The 17847-nt window shown below is 35.6% G+C and overlaps 1 protein-coding gene across 2 annotated transcripts in view; it reads right to left on the bottom strand.

The window, feature by feature from the left end:
* Window positions 1-1966, bottom strand: part of nAChRalpha7 (nicotinic Acetylcholine Receptor alpha7) — a 36139-nt gene extending 34173 nt beyond the window's left edge. For both annotated transcript variants that reach the window (XM_089649691.1, XM_089649699.1), the window contains exon 1: window positions 1684-1966. In XM_089649691.1, the coding sequence (XP_089505817.1) occupies window positions 1684-1756 (73 nt within the window). In that variant the 5' untranslated portion in view covers window positions 1757-1966. The remainder of the gene's footprint in view (window positions 1-1683) is intronic.
* Window positions 1967-17847: the final 15881 nt, after the last annotated feature.

Here is a 17847-nt window from a genome sequence, read left to right as displayed (position 1 = left end):
AAATCATTTTCCGTAGCCGGGGAAAACTTGAGATTGAGGTATTTCTTTTTGTCTGTGACGTTAAAAAGCCAGATTCATTTTTCCCGAATTTTCTTGTCGTTTTTAAGTAATGTTTTCCCTTTAAGTAAAACCCATCTTTCGTTTTGTAATTTCGGGAAATTACAATGGTAAACGAAATTTACGGAACGAGTGGAATTGGTTTTCTGAAAAAGCAAATTTCCCCCAACGCGCTAGATTTTTTTATAATTTTGTGTTTCAACAAAATATTTTCTACATAGTGTTGAGTGATTTACCTTTCGCAATAGGGGTTGAATGAAAGCTTTTATGAACTTTCTGGTTCCATCAATCATCCCTGTTGTATCCCCTAGTTCTAAATTATACATTTAGTAAAGCGTAAAAACCTGTATTTATGTATTTAAAAGATTTTTTTCTCGTCTTTATAACGTCTTATGCAAGATGCCTTCATAATTTCATTTAAATTTTGGAATTTTTCGTACAAAATATTATGCTTTACGTATATTCTAATTTCTTCATGTCAGGTAGGATTGAATGCTTTATGGCACAGTTCTCAAATGATATTTCGCTTTGTGTCACGTCTATAAATAAGATTATTTAGAGCAGTTCTGCAGAAGGATGCCACGCTTGCTATTTTATTTTTCAGCGACACATCCCCCCGGGGATGCACGCGGGGAATAAAACACATTTCTGTATTCTGACAGGCAATATACACGTTTTATTCATCCGGTTCATGTTTAGGAAAATTGCTTGCGAATGAAGGTGTCGTAATTTTTTGTCAAAAAATTCAAACGGGAGATAAACAAATGTATTTCCTTTTCAGTGATGATATCGTTGTCATAATTGTATGGTGCGTTTGTAACAAGAATATTTAAAAAAAATTGTGATGTATAAATATATGGCTTACCAATTAGGCAAAACACGAATGCACAAGATGCACGACAAGCACGCGAAGTTAGTCAAGCAATTCAAGTATGGTGATTAGTCATTAGCCTGATTTTCATAAGGTAATTAAAACATTAGTGAAATGCTAAATTTTTAAAGGTTTTTCTTTCCTACAAAAGATTAAAGCTGCCATCATGATGGAAAGAAATAACTTTAGCCGCCAGTGGAGAGTGGCGATCTTCAGTGTATCTCTCTTGCCACCACACAGGTCACAGGTCTGCTACAATATCATAAGCAGCCACCACGATGATCCATTTGAGCACGAAAGAGTCGATTGACGAGTGACGAACATCTCTCTATTCGTCCGTCAACCACAGAGCTAGTGACAGGGTGATTAATGAAGGGTTACATCCTAAAAGAAGAGATGAAGCGGTAAGCACGACGAACGATAATTTAAACACGAAGGCAATTGGCGAATAGTTAACTTTTCTCTACTTCTCCCTCATCCACAAAGATAGTTACAGGATGAACAATAGAAGGATTTAATTTCTGCTTACCAGCCGGCTTAAAGATCTAATCACGACGAGAAGGAATTCTTGCACTACAAAAATTGGTGGAGTGCTTTCCAATTGAATGTGAATGATTGATTTCCTACCATTAGTGTCAATAGCAGCGAGAACGATTTCTTGCACAACCACGAAGGTGGAGTGCTTTTATCACCTCGCACCAATGCGACAAGTGTGAATAGAAGTGTGAATGATTGATTGATGGTGGTTGACTTACCGTTCGGGCCAAGCGCGGCGAGCACGACGAGCACGGCGAGCACGAGGGCGGCCAGTGGCACCCCCCTCCCCATCCCGCCCCTACTGCCCTCCTGGACCAGCTAACCCATCTCTAGTTAACGCTAGCCACTTTACTATAAACATTTCTAGTTATTTTTCACTACTGTTTACGTTTTAATTTAATTTAGTTATGTTAGTTTATTTTTCTTTGCGATTTTTTTAGCGAGTTACATGTTAGTTGTGATTTATTTTAGGGTGCATGTTTAAGATGGGTCTGTGGCCTCGGCCGCCGCGCGGCAGCAGACTGGCTGGGAAGCTGTGGCTGGAGCCGGGGTTCTCCGGGCGGAGCGGAGCGCGCAGCGGCGGGGGCGGGACGGCAGGGCGGGGGCGGGGGCGGGGGCGGGGGCAGGCCCGCTCTAACTCAGCTTTCACACAGCAGACTGGCACACGGCCATCTTCAAATCGGGTTCAAATCTCCGTCTAGTACCACTGGATTTATTATATAAATTAAAATCTACATCGTTTCAGTAAATAGCCGATATAAAAACTTTTTTTATCAAATTTTATTGTCTCCTACGCCATCAGAAGCCATACAACCTTATTTTGTGATTCGTCGGATTTTCTCATCCTCCGATCAATGTGTCAACTATTATGTTTATTTACATTCACTTTACAAGAGGTATTTCACTCGGTTTTCTTAACACAACAATCTGGACATCAATATTATCATTGCTAATTTATTTTTAATTTAATCTTTTCAAATTATTGCTTATCCCGCTAAAAACGCGATAATAAGCCGTTTCCTGATAAAATTTTACTAAATTTATAATATATCGGAACACGTGTTCATGCATCTGCATTTGCCTTGATTATATATAATGATGAATTGCAAAAATATTAGAATTTTGATAAACACGTGTTGCGACATCATGATAATATATTCGTATTTTACAAAAGGTTTATGAGGAAACCTATTAATTCATTCGTTAAGGGCCTGCAATCCCATTTTTAACCGGATTACTAATAATTTGAAGAGATTCTTAATAAATTTGCTCGATGCAAGATACTACCCCTGTTGTAATGCAGAAACACATTCACATTTATTATATCGTATAAGGGCGCTATGTGCATGAGTTCAGTTTTTGGAAAAGATAAATAAGGGGATATATGACGTGGAATCGTGCCGACTTCGAGCTACGACCAAACTGCACGGACTATCAGAGTAGCGGAGCCAATTAAAGTTATGCGTTTGGTATGTAGGTAGGATTTGCAGTAGTGTGGGCGGGCGATGTTAGCGACACTTGTGTGCGCGGTTTCATACTAATATTGCTTCTTGGTTGGGTTAATTAAACCATACGTAAATGGTTTTATGGTCATGGCAAGGAAAAGCATGTTTCCACGTCGATACTAACTAACTAACCATCACCACGTTTCTCCGCAGAACACGCTCCTTAGTTCATTCACGTTCATACATCGTCTCACACATATACCTTGTGTTATCTTGACTCTTGACATGGCCCGACTTGATTATATGGTTCACGCGATCGTGTTATATTTTCTTTGGACGCCCCTAACTTCTTCTACCATTCACTATTGAGTGATATTTTGTTTTCTTTATACTCCTCTCTTCGTTCATTCGCTCTACATTCCCACATCATCAAATCATCTCTTTCTCAATCTTACGCATTATGCTTACATCATATATTCATGATCATTCTTGGTTTTGCCACCTCTACGCCTCATTTCTACAGTATTCAGCCTACTTCCATCCGTCCTCTCCCAGTTCTTTGCTTCTCTGTCATAGATCATGGCAGGTACCAGCACTCCATTTTGACAATTTTTTCTTAGCGCCAACCGCATTTATTCCTCCTAAAGGTTTTTTCTGTTTGAAAAGAATGTACGTAAGTTTTGTATTAATCGCATCTATCTAAATCCAAACCAACCTCTTTTTGTATCCTCTGTGCTCCTGTTCCCTAATCTGGATAACAGCCTCCCTTTATGTCTACGTCACGGGTTGCTGATGGGACATGGAGATAAAGGCAGGAGGAACTCTTTTTTAAATAATTTTGGACACCCATTTAAAGCAGGATATGACGCCATTTCGTCGTTAACGGGAAGGGACAGATCAAACTTAATTAAGGTTGCTGAACGGATGGGGAAGTGCAATTATTTTTTATGTCATCGCTCCATCTATTGCTTGTAATAATGCAATGTGATAATGCAAAAGTACTAATGTTTGGTTTTAAATCACAATATGCATAGTTCTTACAGGATTGTTTTTATCCAGTTCCCACCTATCTCCAACCAAGTGCTTAATAAGTATTCATTCGTTGTGTTGTGGTGACATTACCTCGAGGTATCGCGGTGTAACTCATATAAATTATATTGTGTTGTGTGCTGCCTCATGGTGAGTAATTGGTCTCCTTTTTTTTTCTTTCATTCCCACACATATGATCACCCAATTACAACAAACATCATTCATTTCGTATTTGTTTTAAGTTAATTTACAATCCATTATTCATGTTCACATGAAGCTTCAATTCGGAAGCGGTTTCGGATGAAATAACTATACTACATTACTATACAACTAGAAACCAACGTAAATATTCGATGCTTAATAGCTTGATATTAAGCATCGAATTATTTAGTGACCAGAACTAAAAAAAATATTTTCCCAGACCTTTCTTCACACTTCATTCATATTTTTTATATTAATGTTAACATCGCACAAGAATTGTTCCCAATAGTTTGGATCCACAGGAAGACAAATGATCCTGTTAAAATATTAGTCATTCAGAATATATTGAGAACACATGGTCTTTTCTTTATACATATGACGGAATGCGACAATATCAGAATTTGTATAAACACGTGTTCCGTCCTCATAAAAAATCGTTTTGGAGGAACTCTTTCAATTTATTCGTTATAGGCCCATTTTTAACAGGAAAACGAATAATTTGACCATATTTTTAATAAATTAACATCATTTCATGTCAGTAGGTTTTCTTCGTGCAGTGAGAATATGGCATACCCAATTGGGATATATTTGGAAGCTGAAGGTAGTGGGGACAGAAAGGAGACAGGAAAGAGAATAGTGGGGAAGAACCTGGCTTTTCAGATCTGATCACCAAACACGGCTAAAGCCATTTCAAGCAACTTTTCATTTTTGAATGATGGTATTCTACTTAGAGAATTTTCCACTCTGGAACGTGCCGCATTGTATATACTATTTTTAATAAATTGATGTGAAATAACACTAATTAATTACTTAAGGCGAAGCTTATTGCTAAATCACTATTTTAATTAATCTTTATAACGAATTGGTAAACATTATGATTACCAAAAAATATGCTTTAGATAAATTATTGGTATTCCTATCGTTTTGCTAGAATACAAATAAATTACTCAATAAAAAATATAAATGTCAAATACTAAAAAAAATGTTAAAAGAATATTTTTTTTAGTAGTTGACATTTATTATATATCCCACTGACTCTGGGAATTTGGGACTCTTAGGAAGACGATATAATAACTTTGATAGTAAATATTGAACACGAATCCTGCATATTGGCCTTGACGAAAAATCGTTCTTTCAATGAATTATTATTATTATGAATTATTATATTTAAAAAAAACAACAAAAACACAGATATCGATAATTTTGTGAAATTAGACCATGTTTGAACTGTTTATTAAATTTCAAAAGTTCAATAATGGTTTGGAAAATATTATTAAGAGGAGGCTTTATTTGCGGCACTAATCACACTAAACACACAATATTTTGCTGCATTGGATGCGGTCCTGTTCCGGGGGGAATCGATAGGCGGCGCGCGCACCCCCAACTCCCCCTCCCGCCCGCCCGTGGGCTGAGGATGTAGCTACAGTACTGACCCGCTCTATGCCGCATGCTGCCAGCAATCACCCCCCCCCCTCCGCCCCCGCCCACTCGGCCGCCCACTGGGCCGCCCGCCCTGAGCGCGACACTAAAAATACGTACTACAACCATAAAGGCAAAACCTGAACACGTGCAGCCCTCAAACGAAAGAGAGACAACATGTAGAAAGATATATTAAGCACTCCTCGATGATTTCATGAAGAACCGCTTTCTGTAAATACGACTTATTCCATGTAATCAATTTTATTAAATCTCCTCAAATTAGATTCCAAATAAAATTCATCCAATATAAGATACTTTTAACAACAACTCCCCACCGGAGGCCGATGTCATGATTGGCGATGCTGTGCGTAGGGTATTTTAAGGAAAGGTGGTAGAGGAAGTTCTGTGAAGGAAACAAAGGCGCGGGGTGTGAAGGAAACTAGGAGTAATTGTGTCCAACATGCAAGGAGATAGGTGGCGAGAGTCCAGCTGGAAGTTTGAAAGGGTCTTCATCAACTAGTCTCTCCCGATTCGACCCCCTACGCAGCTGCTGAGCAGGGACCTCCGACTACAAGATCTGGACAAACCTCACCCTGCGAACCCGGGCACCCCTGCTAATTAACCAAGCGTAACGAACCACTTGGGGGGACCTATAGCAGGGGTGCTGGTTATCCTATGAATGTTTCCCGGGGCGGCGGCACCCATATTGAAAGAGACCGATAGCTTCATTACATGGAAATTCCGGTTCTACCATTCTGAAATGAATTGTTGCCTTAAATGACCTTACAAGATCGGAACAGTCTGAAACTCACTTCCCAACCTTTCTCTACCTTTCTCCTACTTCTAATTCATTTTCTGCAACCCCACAACATTCCCTAACACTGGGAAAACCGTAAGTCTACTTGCTCCTGTGGCATGCTAGTGCGGCAATCACATAAAACAAGAACATAATAAATGCACAAAATTTGTGAATGGAAATGTTTTAAAGCTGAGGTTCCCAAACTTTTTTGCCCCGTAGATCGCTTGCCAATTTTTTTTCCGTAGACCCCCTGCCTGCCGAATATTAAATTTTCCTAAAACTATTAACGTCCCATGTGATAATTATTTATTTTTTTCGTAAAATGATTCCCTTCCCTTGCCTGTCCAACAACCGGGTGGCGGTATAGTTCCTCTGTCTTTACACTGTGCAGACAGGGGCGCCCCTGTGAGGTATTACACCAAATGAAAATGAAGCATGATAAGCAACGGGAATTTCTTTCTATAGCTGGTCCTACAGAACTGCCCCTTAAGTTCTTTGTCCGTGCCTATTCCGGTCAGTTCTTCTTGTCACATGATATCCGATTCTTCAACGTTCCATTTCCATAGTCAAAATTCCTCAAACGTAGTTTTGAAGTCTGTGTGAAGTGCATTTAAATGTTGAACGTCATTATTACCCTGGACGTTTTTAAAAAATAAGTTGGGGAACTAGGAAAATTTGCGGCTTCCATTGTGCAATGTTTTGCTTGAATATATTAATTCTGACGAGAAAAGGAACGTAGACTCTATTTATATACCTCAATTAACAACTTTACGAAATATAAAAGTACAAATATTAAATAAGTAATTTCTCAGTCTATTATATTTGTGTTAAGTCTATTATGTCATTTACGGAACTCCTAAATATTGACTTGAGGTAAATGGGGGTCCGCTCGTATGTACCCCCATTTGAATCTCGTGGACCCCCAATTTTTTTTTCTCGCAGACATAGACCCTCAGCAAGCCGATATCGACCCCTGGGGGTCCATATAGACCACTTTGGGAACCTCTGTTTTAAAGCTTGTGTGGGTCCACTGACTTTGGAAGAGTACTTTTGTGTGATAAAAACATTAAAACAGAATTCAATTTTGTTGGAATTTTTTATTAATACATTTAGAATGTTATGCTTATCAATATAATAGTAATTCTAGAAAAAGAAGATAATGATAATAAATTTAAACGAAACATGAAACAGAACAAGACACAGAACAATAAAAGGTAACGGTCGCAACAGGGAATTGAGCCCGAGATCTCTGACTTACCGGGACAACGTCTGAATGGACTCGGCCATCGGACGTTATTATTTTACTTAATTTTGGTCTAGATAATTCCTTTTCTTCAATGATTAAAATTACAGTATTGTTTATTTCAAAGATGCTGAATGGAAACTGAGAAGTTTCCATTTGTTTGATGCAGGTACCATACTAAAAATATTAGTCAATTGTTTTCAATTTATATTCTACAGACACTAAACAGCATTTTTACTACGTGGCGTTTGGAGTTTCCATGTGTTTGATTTATTATTTCAGTGTGTGCAGTATAAGGCAGTTCAGTACTGTAACAGTGCACACATTGGTGTGCTGACTTCATATTATCCGGGATTCCCATCTGGCGATACAAGCTGCATGCATAGGAGAATTGTACCGAAAACAGGAGACTGCATAATATAGTTCCATGTAATACAAACATTGGAACTAATCAAAATCTAGTTACTGTGGTTTATACTTGTATAACAGTATGGTTATATTCATACTACTTATCGAAAATAAAACAAGCGATGTTTTATCTTCACTTGAATGTGGAACAATCCGATATTTATGTAGGCCAATATGATATTATTAAAGGCAATTATAATTATAATAATAAACGTTTAATTATCTTCCTTTTTTTCGCAACAAATAGAGTTAATGATTTAGAATATGATGAGTACAAACATGCAAATTTAGTAAGGTTTTAGGTGACAATTTAAGGTCCTCGAAGTATAAAATAGCCAGGTGAAAATTTCAATTCCCGTATGAGGTAAAAATTGTGAGGCGCAATGACACCATTCTATTTGTATAAAAAACCGCAAACCGAAAAAAAACGATATTCAGTAAGTAAATTTAAATGATTCACCACTTCACGGCAAATAGATATCTGGAAAATTAAAAAAAAAATTAGAGTTAATTATGTCCTCACTGGGATCTTTCGTGCTGAAGATTTCATTTGCATTAAGTTAAAATTTAACGGAATGGATAACATGAAGTGATTTTACATGTATTACATAGTGTTTTTTTTCTGAAATAATTATAAATGTAAAGTGTCCCGTTGGCGTCATGTATCTTTTATCAGGAGATTTTTCAATGTGGATGAGTGTTTCAGGCGAATAATTATTGCTTATAAAATAATTGTTACCCTTTGTGCTATGCATAAAAAATCTTGTCTTAAATACATTAGTTTACCAAAAAAATAATAATTATAAATATGATATTAAATGGGGGTTTTCAGTGCAAGTGAGTGGTTTCAGTTTCATTCTGTTTTTTGGTGTCAGTTATTCTCTATTTCTGATCTACATATGTTTTGTATTCATTTTTTATTTGAAATTTAAATGTTATAATATTGTGGTGAGTTTTAAATGAGATTAGAATTTCGTTGTAGAGCTTAGTACCATAGTCCAGCATGCTTTTTAGCCCAAATGTTTTGATTGTTTATTTTTTAAATTAAATGATACGGTTTGTATTAAAATCAGAAAATAAAGGAAAATATCACAAATAAACCCTTTTTTTTTTACACAGGTTTGATTGTAATTTCGATTACATTTTGTTCAACAATCAATTTTGTTCATTACGATTCCGTTGGTGACATTTTGCTTTGAAGTATCTTCAGACTACCGATAATCTTAAAAAGTATCGATTATTTTACGTAACCAAGAAATACAAACCTTAAAATAATCGCTCCAAATTCGTCTGCTTGAATTCTTAAATAATATGCTGAAAGCTTATTTGAAGGATTTGATTAAATAAATTCGAAGCTCGATTACGTCACAGCTGTCGACTGTGGCGAAGCATCATTTTTTTCAGCGTCCTATCATTAAAAAATAGAGTGCTTAATTCGGCACATAATTCGATCATGTCCGCACCTACACTTGACACGACACTGAACAAATTGAAAAGGTAGGTACTTTATCATTTTCATTATAAAAAACAGAATTTTGTAAAAAGGCGTAAGAAAACACAAAACTTATGGACCCTTCTCCGCCAAATAAAGACCCACGTCACTTTTCTTCATTCTTCCCGAAACAATGGCTCTTTCGTGTTCACATAACCCTTTGGGAAATTTAATAATCTATAGCAGTAATTAATCAAAGATGGAGCAGAACATGAGAAGAAATGATCCTTCTTCCGCTGGGACTGAACAAAAATGATCCCTCTTCCACTGGGACGGGGCAATAATGATCCTACCTTCCTTTGTTACCAAATTGACCTACCCTGTCCCTAAATTCTAATTAACGCTGAAGTTACCCATGCTTAATCCATTTAAATGATACGCCATGACGCGAACACAATAGAAATGATTTTGCGAGAATCTAATGAGGAAATGTGGCTGGGTTTGTTCACAAGTTGGGATAAAACGAAATGAAAAATTCTCTATTATACGACGGTCTAATCCAGTTATCATCAACCTTTTTAGGTGGAGAGAAAATTTATCCATTTTCATGACCATCGTGCGCTACAGGGGGTAGGTTACATAAAGCTTGACGTGGTTAAATTTGCCAGTTGTGTGGGAAATTTGTTTCATGTTTTATAAAATGGTAATTTCATAATAAAACGTCAAAGTAAAACAAAGCGCCGCAGGCAAGATTTTAGTTAGGATCAAGATCAAACCAATAAATGATGTTGAGTTTTATCATTCGCCACTGTTATATAATTATTTCTAATGGTGTTTGGTATGAACAGGTAGACTTTCAATTATGCTCCGGGATGGATTATTACGTTTCTTACTAACCGAGTACAAATTTACGTATACGTCCTATTTAACAGCTGAGATGCGACAAAGAGATCTACCTACTACATCGGCTTTTATAACTCTGCTCTTTACTGACCTAGTCAACCACACTATTTATTTATCCCGTAGTAAGGAGAGTTAAACTAAATTTAGTACTGAAAAATTTTGATATTTTGTAAGGTGGAAACCTTCAATGCAGTGTGAAAAATTTTCTACATTTTAGGTCAAACCATGAAATTCTATATTTTTAAGAATATGTGAGAAAAAATCATATTTTTTTGAGCGGTAGAATCATAACTTTGACGAAGACTAAAGTTTTTACGCTAAACCATTTTTAACATCTTTTACCACAATTTTTTTTGATACTTTATTTAGTCGGCTGTTCGAAATGTGCTCGCTGGCCGCATGTTGCTCATCGCTGGTCTAACCACTGGTTTAGCGTATATCCAGCCCTATGGTAAGGGGCGCGAAGAGGCCTGCGATGAGGAATTAAAATGAATAATTATGTATTTATTGTTATTAAGTTTAATTTGTAGAACTCCATTTTATTTTTTTTATTTTTTATATATTCAGTAATATTGTTATTGGGTTTATAAAAACAGTTTATTTTTAAACAAGTTCTGCTGTGTAATTATTATTACGCGTGACAGCTGTTTCGCCCTCTGAAGGTTGATAATGTTGATAATGAGAAGGTTGATAATAACAGTTTGATAATGCCTTCAGAGGGCGAAACAGCTGTCACGCGTAATAATAATTACACAGCAGAACTTGTTTAAAAATAAACTGTTTTTATAAACCCAATAACAATATTATTGTATATATAAAAAATAAAAATAATTATGTATTTTATTTATATCAATATTATGTGAAAACGGATTTTTTTGATTTCCGCATAAGATTCCCAACTGCTCCCAACCGTATAGAGCTAGCGAGACCGTAGCATCCCAAATTTGGGATCTGTTGTGAGACTAAAGATAGTGGTGAGGGGAAGTATATGGGGAAGCGGCAGGTGAGGGAGGTACTTGACTATACAGATCTGATTTCCAAACAAGGTTTGTATGTATTTTTATACACAAACCCAAGGCAATTAGCCTACTGGAAATACCAAAATAATTAGAAACTCGACAGTCTAAAACGACTTAGTAACAAATGTAATTAATATAATTGATTAAAAACCCTTATAGACCACCCCTCCCCGATATGTTATATATTTATAAACAGTAGACGAATAATTTGTACCAGTCTGAAGATAGCTTTGACGAGCTGGAACCGGTTACGGTAAATAAAATTAAAGTGGAAAAATTTTCATATTTGTGTTATTATAATATATTATAATGGATTCTACTATGAATTGTCAGTTTCAAAAATAGAAGCATAAAACATTATTATAAATATGGTGATTGACATAGCCCACACTTTTTTTAAATACTAATAACTGTTCTCGATAACACCGGCGACAAACTACGTGAAAAACCCGATTCTGGTTTCACTATAAAATGAAGGGTAACTGTCTATGTGAGGATGTTGTGTCAGCGCTCTTTATTGGCAGCAGACACATGTCAGCGCTATACTGGCGGCAGACACATGCCTGAACGGATGACGAACCTCGTGCTGGCACAGTTGGTCTAAATAACAAATGTAGATCCTAGGAAATAAATTGTACAGCGCCCTTGAGGTGATTTTTCACAAAAACGGCGCTATACAAATTATCCAATTATTATTATTATTATTAGTAACGGGAAAGAAAGATCAATGTCCGTGAATATTGGTTTTGAGAAAATCGAATAAATTTTTCCATCTCGTTTATTAACAAACTTAAAATTTGTATTCTTATCACATTTTGGCATAATTTCTCTAAAAATATATTCAAATTCAATTAATACTTTTATAGAAAAAAAATGTACTTGCACATGAAAAAATATGAAGACTGATCAATGACTCTGGGAGAAATAAAAATAATATTGTTAAGTAAGAAAGGAAAATATCAAGACTGTCTTCGGAACAACAACAAAGATACAGGACTTACTGAGGTCTGCAAAGACTAAGTTTCCTCTGGAAACAGATGGAGTGTATAAACTCAGCTGTTCCGGATGTGACAAGGTCTATGTATATAGACATATATCATATATCATATCTCCAAAAGGATTTCAGAACACTTCAGAGCTTGTAAACTCGGCCACCCTGACAAATCGGCAATTGCCGAGCATTTGATTGACACCGGGCATTACTTTGGATTTGTTCCTGAAATCCTGGGGAGACCGAAAACTTATAGAGCACGGCTGATTACGGAGGCCATTGAAATTCATAAAAATCCCGTAAACATTAATAGAGACGATGGAGCTAAGCTTAATAGTTCTTGGTATCCGGTAATTGACGGATACACCAGAGCTAAACGAAGAAAACCACTTTAAATAAAAAAATAAAATGATACGTTAATATTAGCTCAGAGGGTTGGAGCTGGCAACACGGTATCACAACCTCATACATAAGCTCACATTTTAACACAACCTCAAATAACACATCTGCCCTGATGATGGACACTGCAATGCTGTCCGAAACGTTGGCTAAAGAAGGAGTTAGCGCAACACGGCATAATACCCCAAAAACAAATAACAAAAATATTGTTAAGGTTTGTAAATTATTCTTTACTAATTGATAGAAAATCTTGTAACAGTTCAAGAACTTCAGGATCACGCATGGGGTCTTGATTTCTCCATTCAATAACCATTCGTTGACAGCTGTAGGAATATTTTGTCGAAGAAAGATCATTATCTATGGACAATATATTTTTTTCAACAAACGTTAGGGACATTTATCTCTCTTTCGAGTTTCCGTTTTTTCTTTAAACTCTCTTAGCGGCGACAGTGATTTTGTCGATAGCTTTAAAAAAAAGCTACCAGATGGAATTATTCACTTTTTTTCCTTTACTCGGAAATTGATTTTTCTTTCTTTCAAAAGCCTTCTTATATTGTATAACTATACACGTAATTCTGAAAAAATACAATGTTTTTACCAGCTATCAGATTTTTGACATTAGCTGGTCTTTACGCTAAAAAAATCTTTACGCTTGTTATTAGTCTCATTTGTAAACAACGAAATTAATTTATTTGATTCGTGCATCGATTTTATTTTTCGGCCTTTTTTCAACGTACACGTACAATCACTTGCATTATTATGTAGACAAACAAAAAATCACACATAAAGTATATTTATTTTTTGCCTTAAAATCCAGATTCTAAATAATTAAGGAAAATTTTAAAAATGTTCGCAAAATTTTACGATGGCCAATGCCGAATGTTTTTCAGTTGAATGTTTAAATATTCAATGTCTATCTAGCCAGTGAGATGGCGGGATTTTGATGAATTTTCTGTATTTGTATGTCTAGGGACGGGTAATAAACCCTGGAAATTCGGTTAAATTTTCATCTCCCTTTCCGGAAAATGAACCTTTTTAATAAAGGACTACATTGAAGTAAAGTTTTTTTGTAGATTTTGGTAAACCAACAGTATTATTGAGTAAAATATATATATAATCTCTTACAAGCCCGGGCTCTATTAGTAAGTACTCCTATGTCTTGCATTGTATATTTTACTCATACAGGTCTGATAATGAGCCTGTACTGTAAAATGCACTTACACAACTGTTATACCACATATTTAAATTTATACACTAAGTTAGTACACCGCGTTCCCGAATCTCTTTTTCTTCTTTTTGTCTGAACGAACAACAGAAAAACAAGTTATCTTTACCCGCAGCAAATAGAAACAAGGAAGATGGGACATGAAACATCATTAGTAAAAAAACCGAGGGTATAAAAGTGTCGCAATCATCGTCATTCACCACTTCATATCGCATCTTCACCCAACAGCGCCCCACCTTTGTTTCTGGCTACCCACTGCACACCAAACGCATAACTTTAATTGGCTCCGCCGCTTTGATGGTCCGTGCAATTTGGTCGTAGCTCAGTCGGCATGCTTCCACGACATCTCACTTTGTTTCTATTACCTATTGGTACAGCTCGTGATTGAACCTCATCTGCAAAAATAATAATAATATAAACATCGCACAATTTTCTTGCTTATCTGCAATAATTCAATTAATCATATGATTTATTATTTTACAAATTAACCTTCACGAAGGTGAAATCTATTTCATCTCAGAAACGAAAATTCTCCCGTGCTTCTCAGCATCTTTTAACCCGTTCTCGTAAAAATAAGGTCACATTAGAGTTTAATCTGACCTAATGTATTAGCCGTAAAAACTGCGGTCTTAGATAACCGTAAAACGGGAGCAACCTTTTATAAAGCTTCATTTACACAAGACTAGGCGAGGCTACGTGCGCCGTGTGCAGCGCGGTATCTACTACCTTTACCCTCCACAGATAATGTCTGAATTATGTAGTAAAGAGCCAAATTGGCAAATGAAAAATAAAGTAGATTGAAATAAAAAATGTAGGCAGATTGAAGTCGATTGAATTAAAAACATGAATTATGATCCTATTATGAATTAGCATGAAATGAAGGTACGGATTATGATTAAAAAGTTATTCCCGGAGGAAATTTCAAGAAAAACGATATTTTAGAGTTTTATCTCAGATTCTAACGCAACCTAACATATAACAAGTTCCAATGTAATGTTGAAGGCTTACAAGGAGAAAGGGCATCCTTGGCACGTCACAGGGCTCTATTAGTTATCCAAAATTTTATATATTAATTTAGATAGTAGGTAAGTTAAGTTAGAAAACACGTGGGTTAAAAGAAAAATATGAGGGTTATTATCGACAATTTTCTCTCCTTGCCCTGATCAAAAAGTAACATCAGTCCATTCATTGCAAGCTTACTAGTCATATATGTGACATAAGGCGATTTGACTTGATAATATGACATGACGAAATGCAAAAATATCCGATAATGTATTCATAATTCACTTAAGTTCACCAGGAAACCAGTTTATTCATTCGTAAGGCCTGCAATTAAGTAATTTTAAGACATTGTTAATTAATTAGCAGTACTCGTTTTTCTCCGAGTGCCTAAGCAGATAAATCCAAAAATTCCAAATTAAGATATTTGTCCAAGACGATGATAAACAGTACCTTACTTATTTTAGGAAAACGATGTTGGTAAAGAAAATTCGGAATTTCTTTCAAAAATATTTTTCACGTTTATTTAACTTTCGGTGCTTTCTTAATATGGTGAATAAGATAAAACAAAGGTCAAAATATTGCTCACTGAAACCCACTGAAAATTGTTACGGAACAGGTAATGGTAATTGGCCTTTAAATTGACAGTTCGGGTAAAAACTACCCATAAAGCAAATTATGTCCACATTGGATCATTTTATGTCTAACTTAAAAAGGAATGGGTCTACCGTAAAAATTGAAAATTTTTATTTATGAGATCGATCAAAACATATGTATAGAAGTCAAACACTAGTCGGTTGTCACATGGGGTTTACAGAACTTAAATTAAATATTCAAATTCTGTGAAACAACCCGGCCTAAGTATACATATTCAAACCGAAATAATTATTTCAAAACACACATATTATTTTACTGTTTATAATTTGTGTCGCGCTTCCTACTTCTTTAGCCAAGGATTCGGACAGCATTGCAGTATCCATCATCAATGCAGATGTATCTGTATACAGGTGCATTTGTTGAAAAGGGGTATATTTTTTTATATATTCTGAAAAAGAAAGTAGAGATTATATGAAAGTAAGTAAGCATTAAGATAGATAAGTAAGATTTTAAAAACTATTGTACGTTTATTTTAAATATTTTTGTTTCGAACATACACTTTCTCATATTCAAACACATTTCGTTGTTTATAATATTTCTATTTTGATACTTACAAATCGTGGTGGAATTCCATTATAATGATATATTTATTAAATCAATTTTTGACATGATTCCAATTTTTTTTACCGTTACCGGTTTCAGCCTATTATGACCATCTTCCAACTAGTACAATTATTCCTAAGACGAGACAATACCCTAAAATAAAGCCAAAATCTTAACGACGTAAGTAAAGCAGTCGTGCACAAAACTATGCGACGCGCGGCCCTTGTGTATTGGAAAGCCTTGAGGTTGAATTTGCCCTATCAAATCTCTAAAATATATAAGTCGTGTTTAAACAATATTGAGCGCGTGGCCCGGCATAGTATACGGATTTACAGTCGACTTTGCACTAGGAGGCCTACAAAATCTATCTTTCCGTGGGGTTTATTTTAATAATTTATGATGAATGGAAAGAAAATGAAGAAAAACTAAAATGTTTCTAGAGGGATCCCTCGCAAAGTTTCTAATTGATCTTCTAGAAAAATCAAATATGGTGCTAACTTTATAGTTGAAAAATTTTTTATAAAATTTTCAAACCGTGTTACATAAAATATTTTAAGTGTAAGATCCTATTTTTGTTAATTTAAAATATAAATAACTTAAATACGTAGGGATCCCTTTAGAAATATTTAGGATTTTAGTAATACGTTCATCAGAAATAATTAAAATGTGAGCGAAGAGCAAACCCCCGTTATTAGGGTCTTATGTCGCCTTAAACTATAGTTTATATACACATTCACAACTTTTGGAGGAGGGGGGTTAGCAGAGGTGGTAGTCTACCACCATGTTGTGTATACAAACCGTAGTGTAAGGAATAATTTCACCAGTATGAAGACGGCTATGATAAGCTGAAACCGGTAACGGTAAAAAAGGGGAAACGGTTTAAACTGTTTCAATACCTAAAATATTTAAATATATTTTTTTTGGATTTAGATTTTGTTTTCGTGGGTGAATGTAGGTTGAAGTTAATTTCCACTTCCAAATCTTCAACGCATCTCTCTGAAATTTTATGATATTACAGCAGTTTATACACGAAATAAATGTCGGTCCTATCCAATCGGGATTTGGATCAGCTGTTAGCGCGGTTGACTCCAGTCAGGGCCCGTTCCCACCTCCGTTTTCAAATCGGAGACGGGTCCCGTTTTAAAATCGGATGCCCTATGGCCCTGTTCCCACCTCCGTTTTAGAAACGGATCCGTTTTAAAATCGGATTCTACTCTACGAAAAAAAAAATAATTGTCGATTCAACTTAAACATTTTATTTGCTCATTCTTCAGTAGACGATCGTGCGCAATGGATGACGATGAAGCTCTTGTTGTCATGTGGTACTTATTAAAAAGAAGGAAAAAAGTGAAAAGAAAATTTTGGGTTCACCACATCATAGCTGAAAGATTTTCTGTAGGAACTTTCCAAGTGTTAATTGGTGAGTTGAGAAGTGATAAACTAAAGTTCTTTAATTATTTTAGAATGTCTATCACTTCCTTTAACCATCTACTGGAACGAGTTTCAGAGAGCTTAACATATCAACATACAAAATTGAGAGAGTGCATTTGTCCTGAAGAAATTCCATCGATATTTTTAAGGTAAGAAAACAATAAAAACTCAAATATTTTTTATTATGTGTTTATTAAACTAATACACTCTTCCGTGCATCGTGCACATCATAAACTTTT

The sequence above is a fragment of the Hesperophylax consimilis genome, chromosome 3, assembly GCF_061612785.1.
Source record: "Hesperophylax consimilis isolate HC1 chromosome 3, BYU_Hcon_1.0, whole genome shotgun sequence".
NCBI classification, from domain to species: Eukaryota; Metazoa; Arthropoda; class Insecta; order Trichoptera; family Limnephilidae; genus Hesperophylax; species Hesperophylax consimilis.
This window is presented reverse-complemented; position numbering and strand designations above follow the sequence as displayed.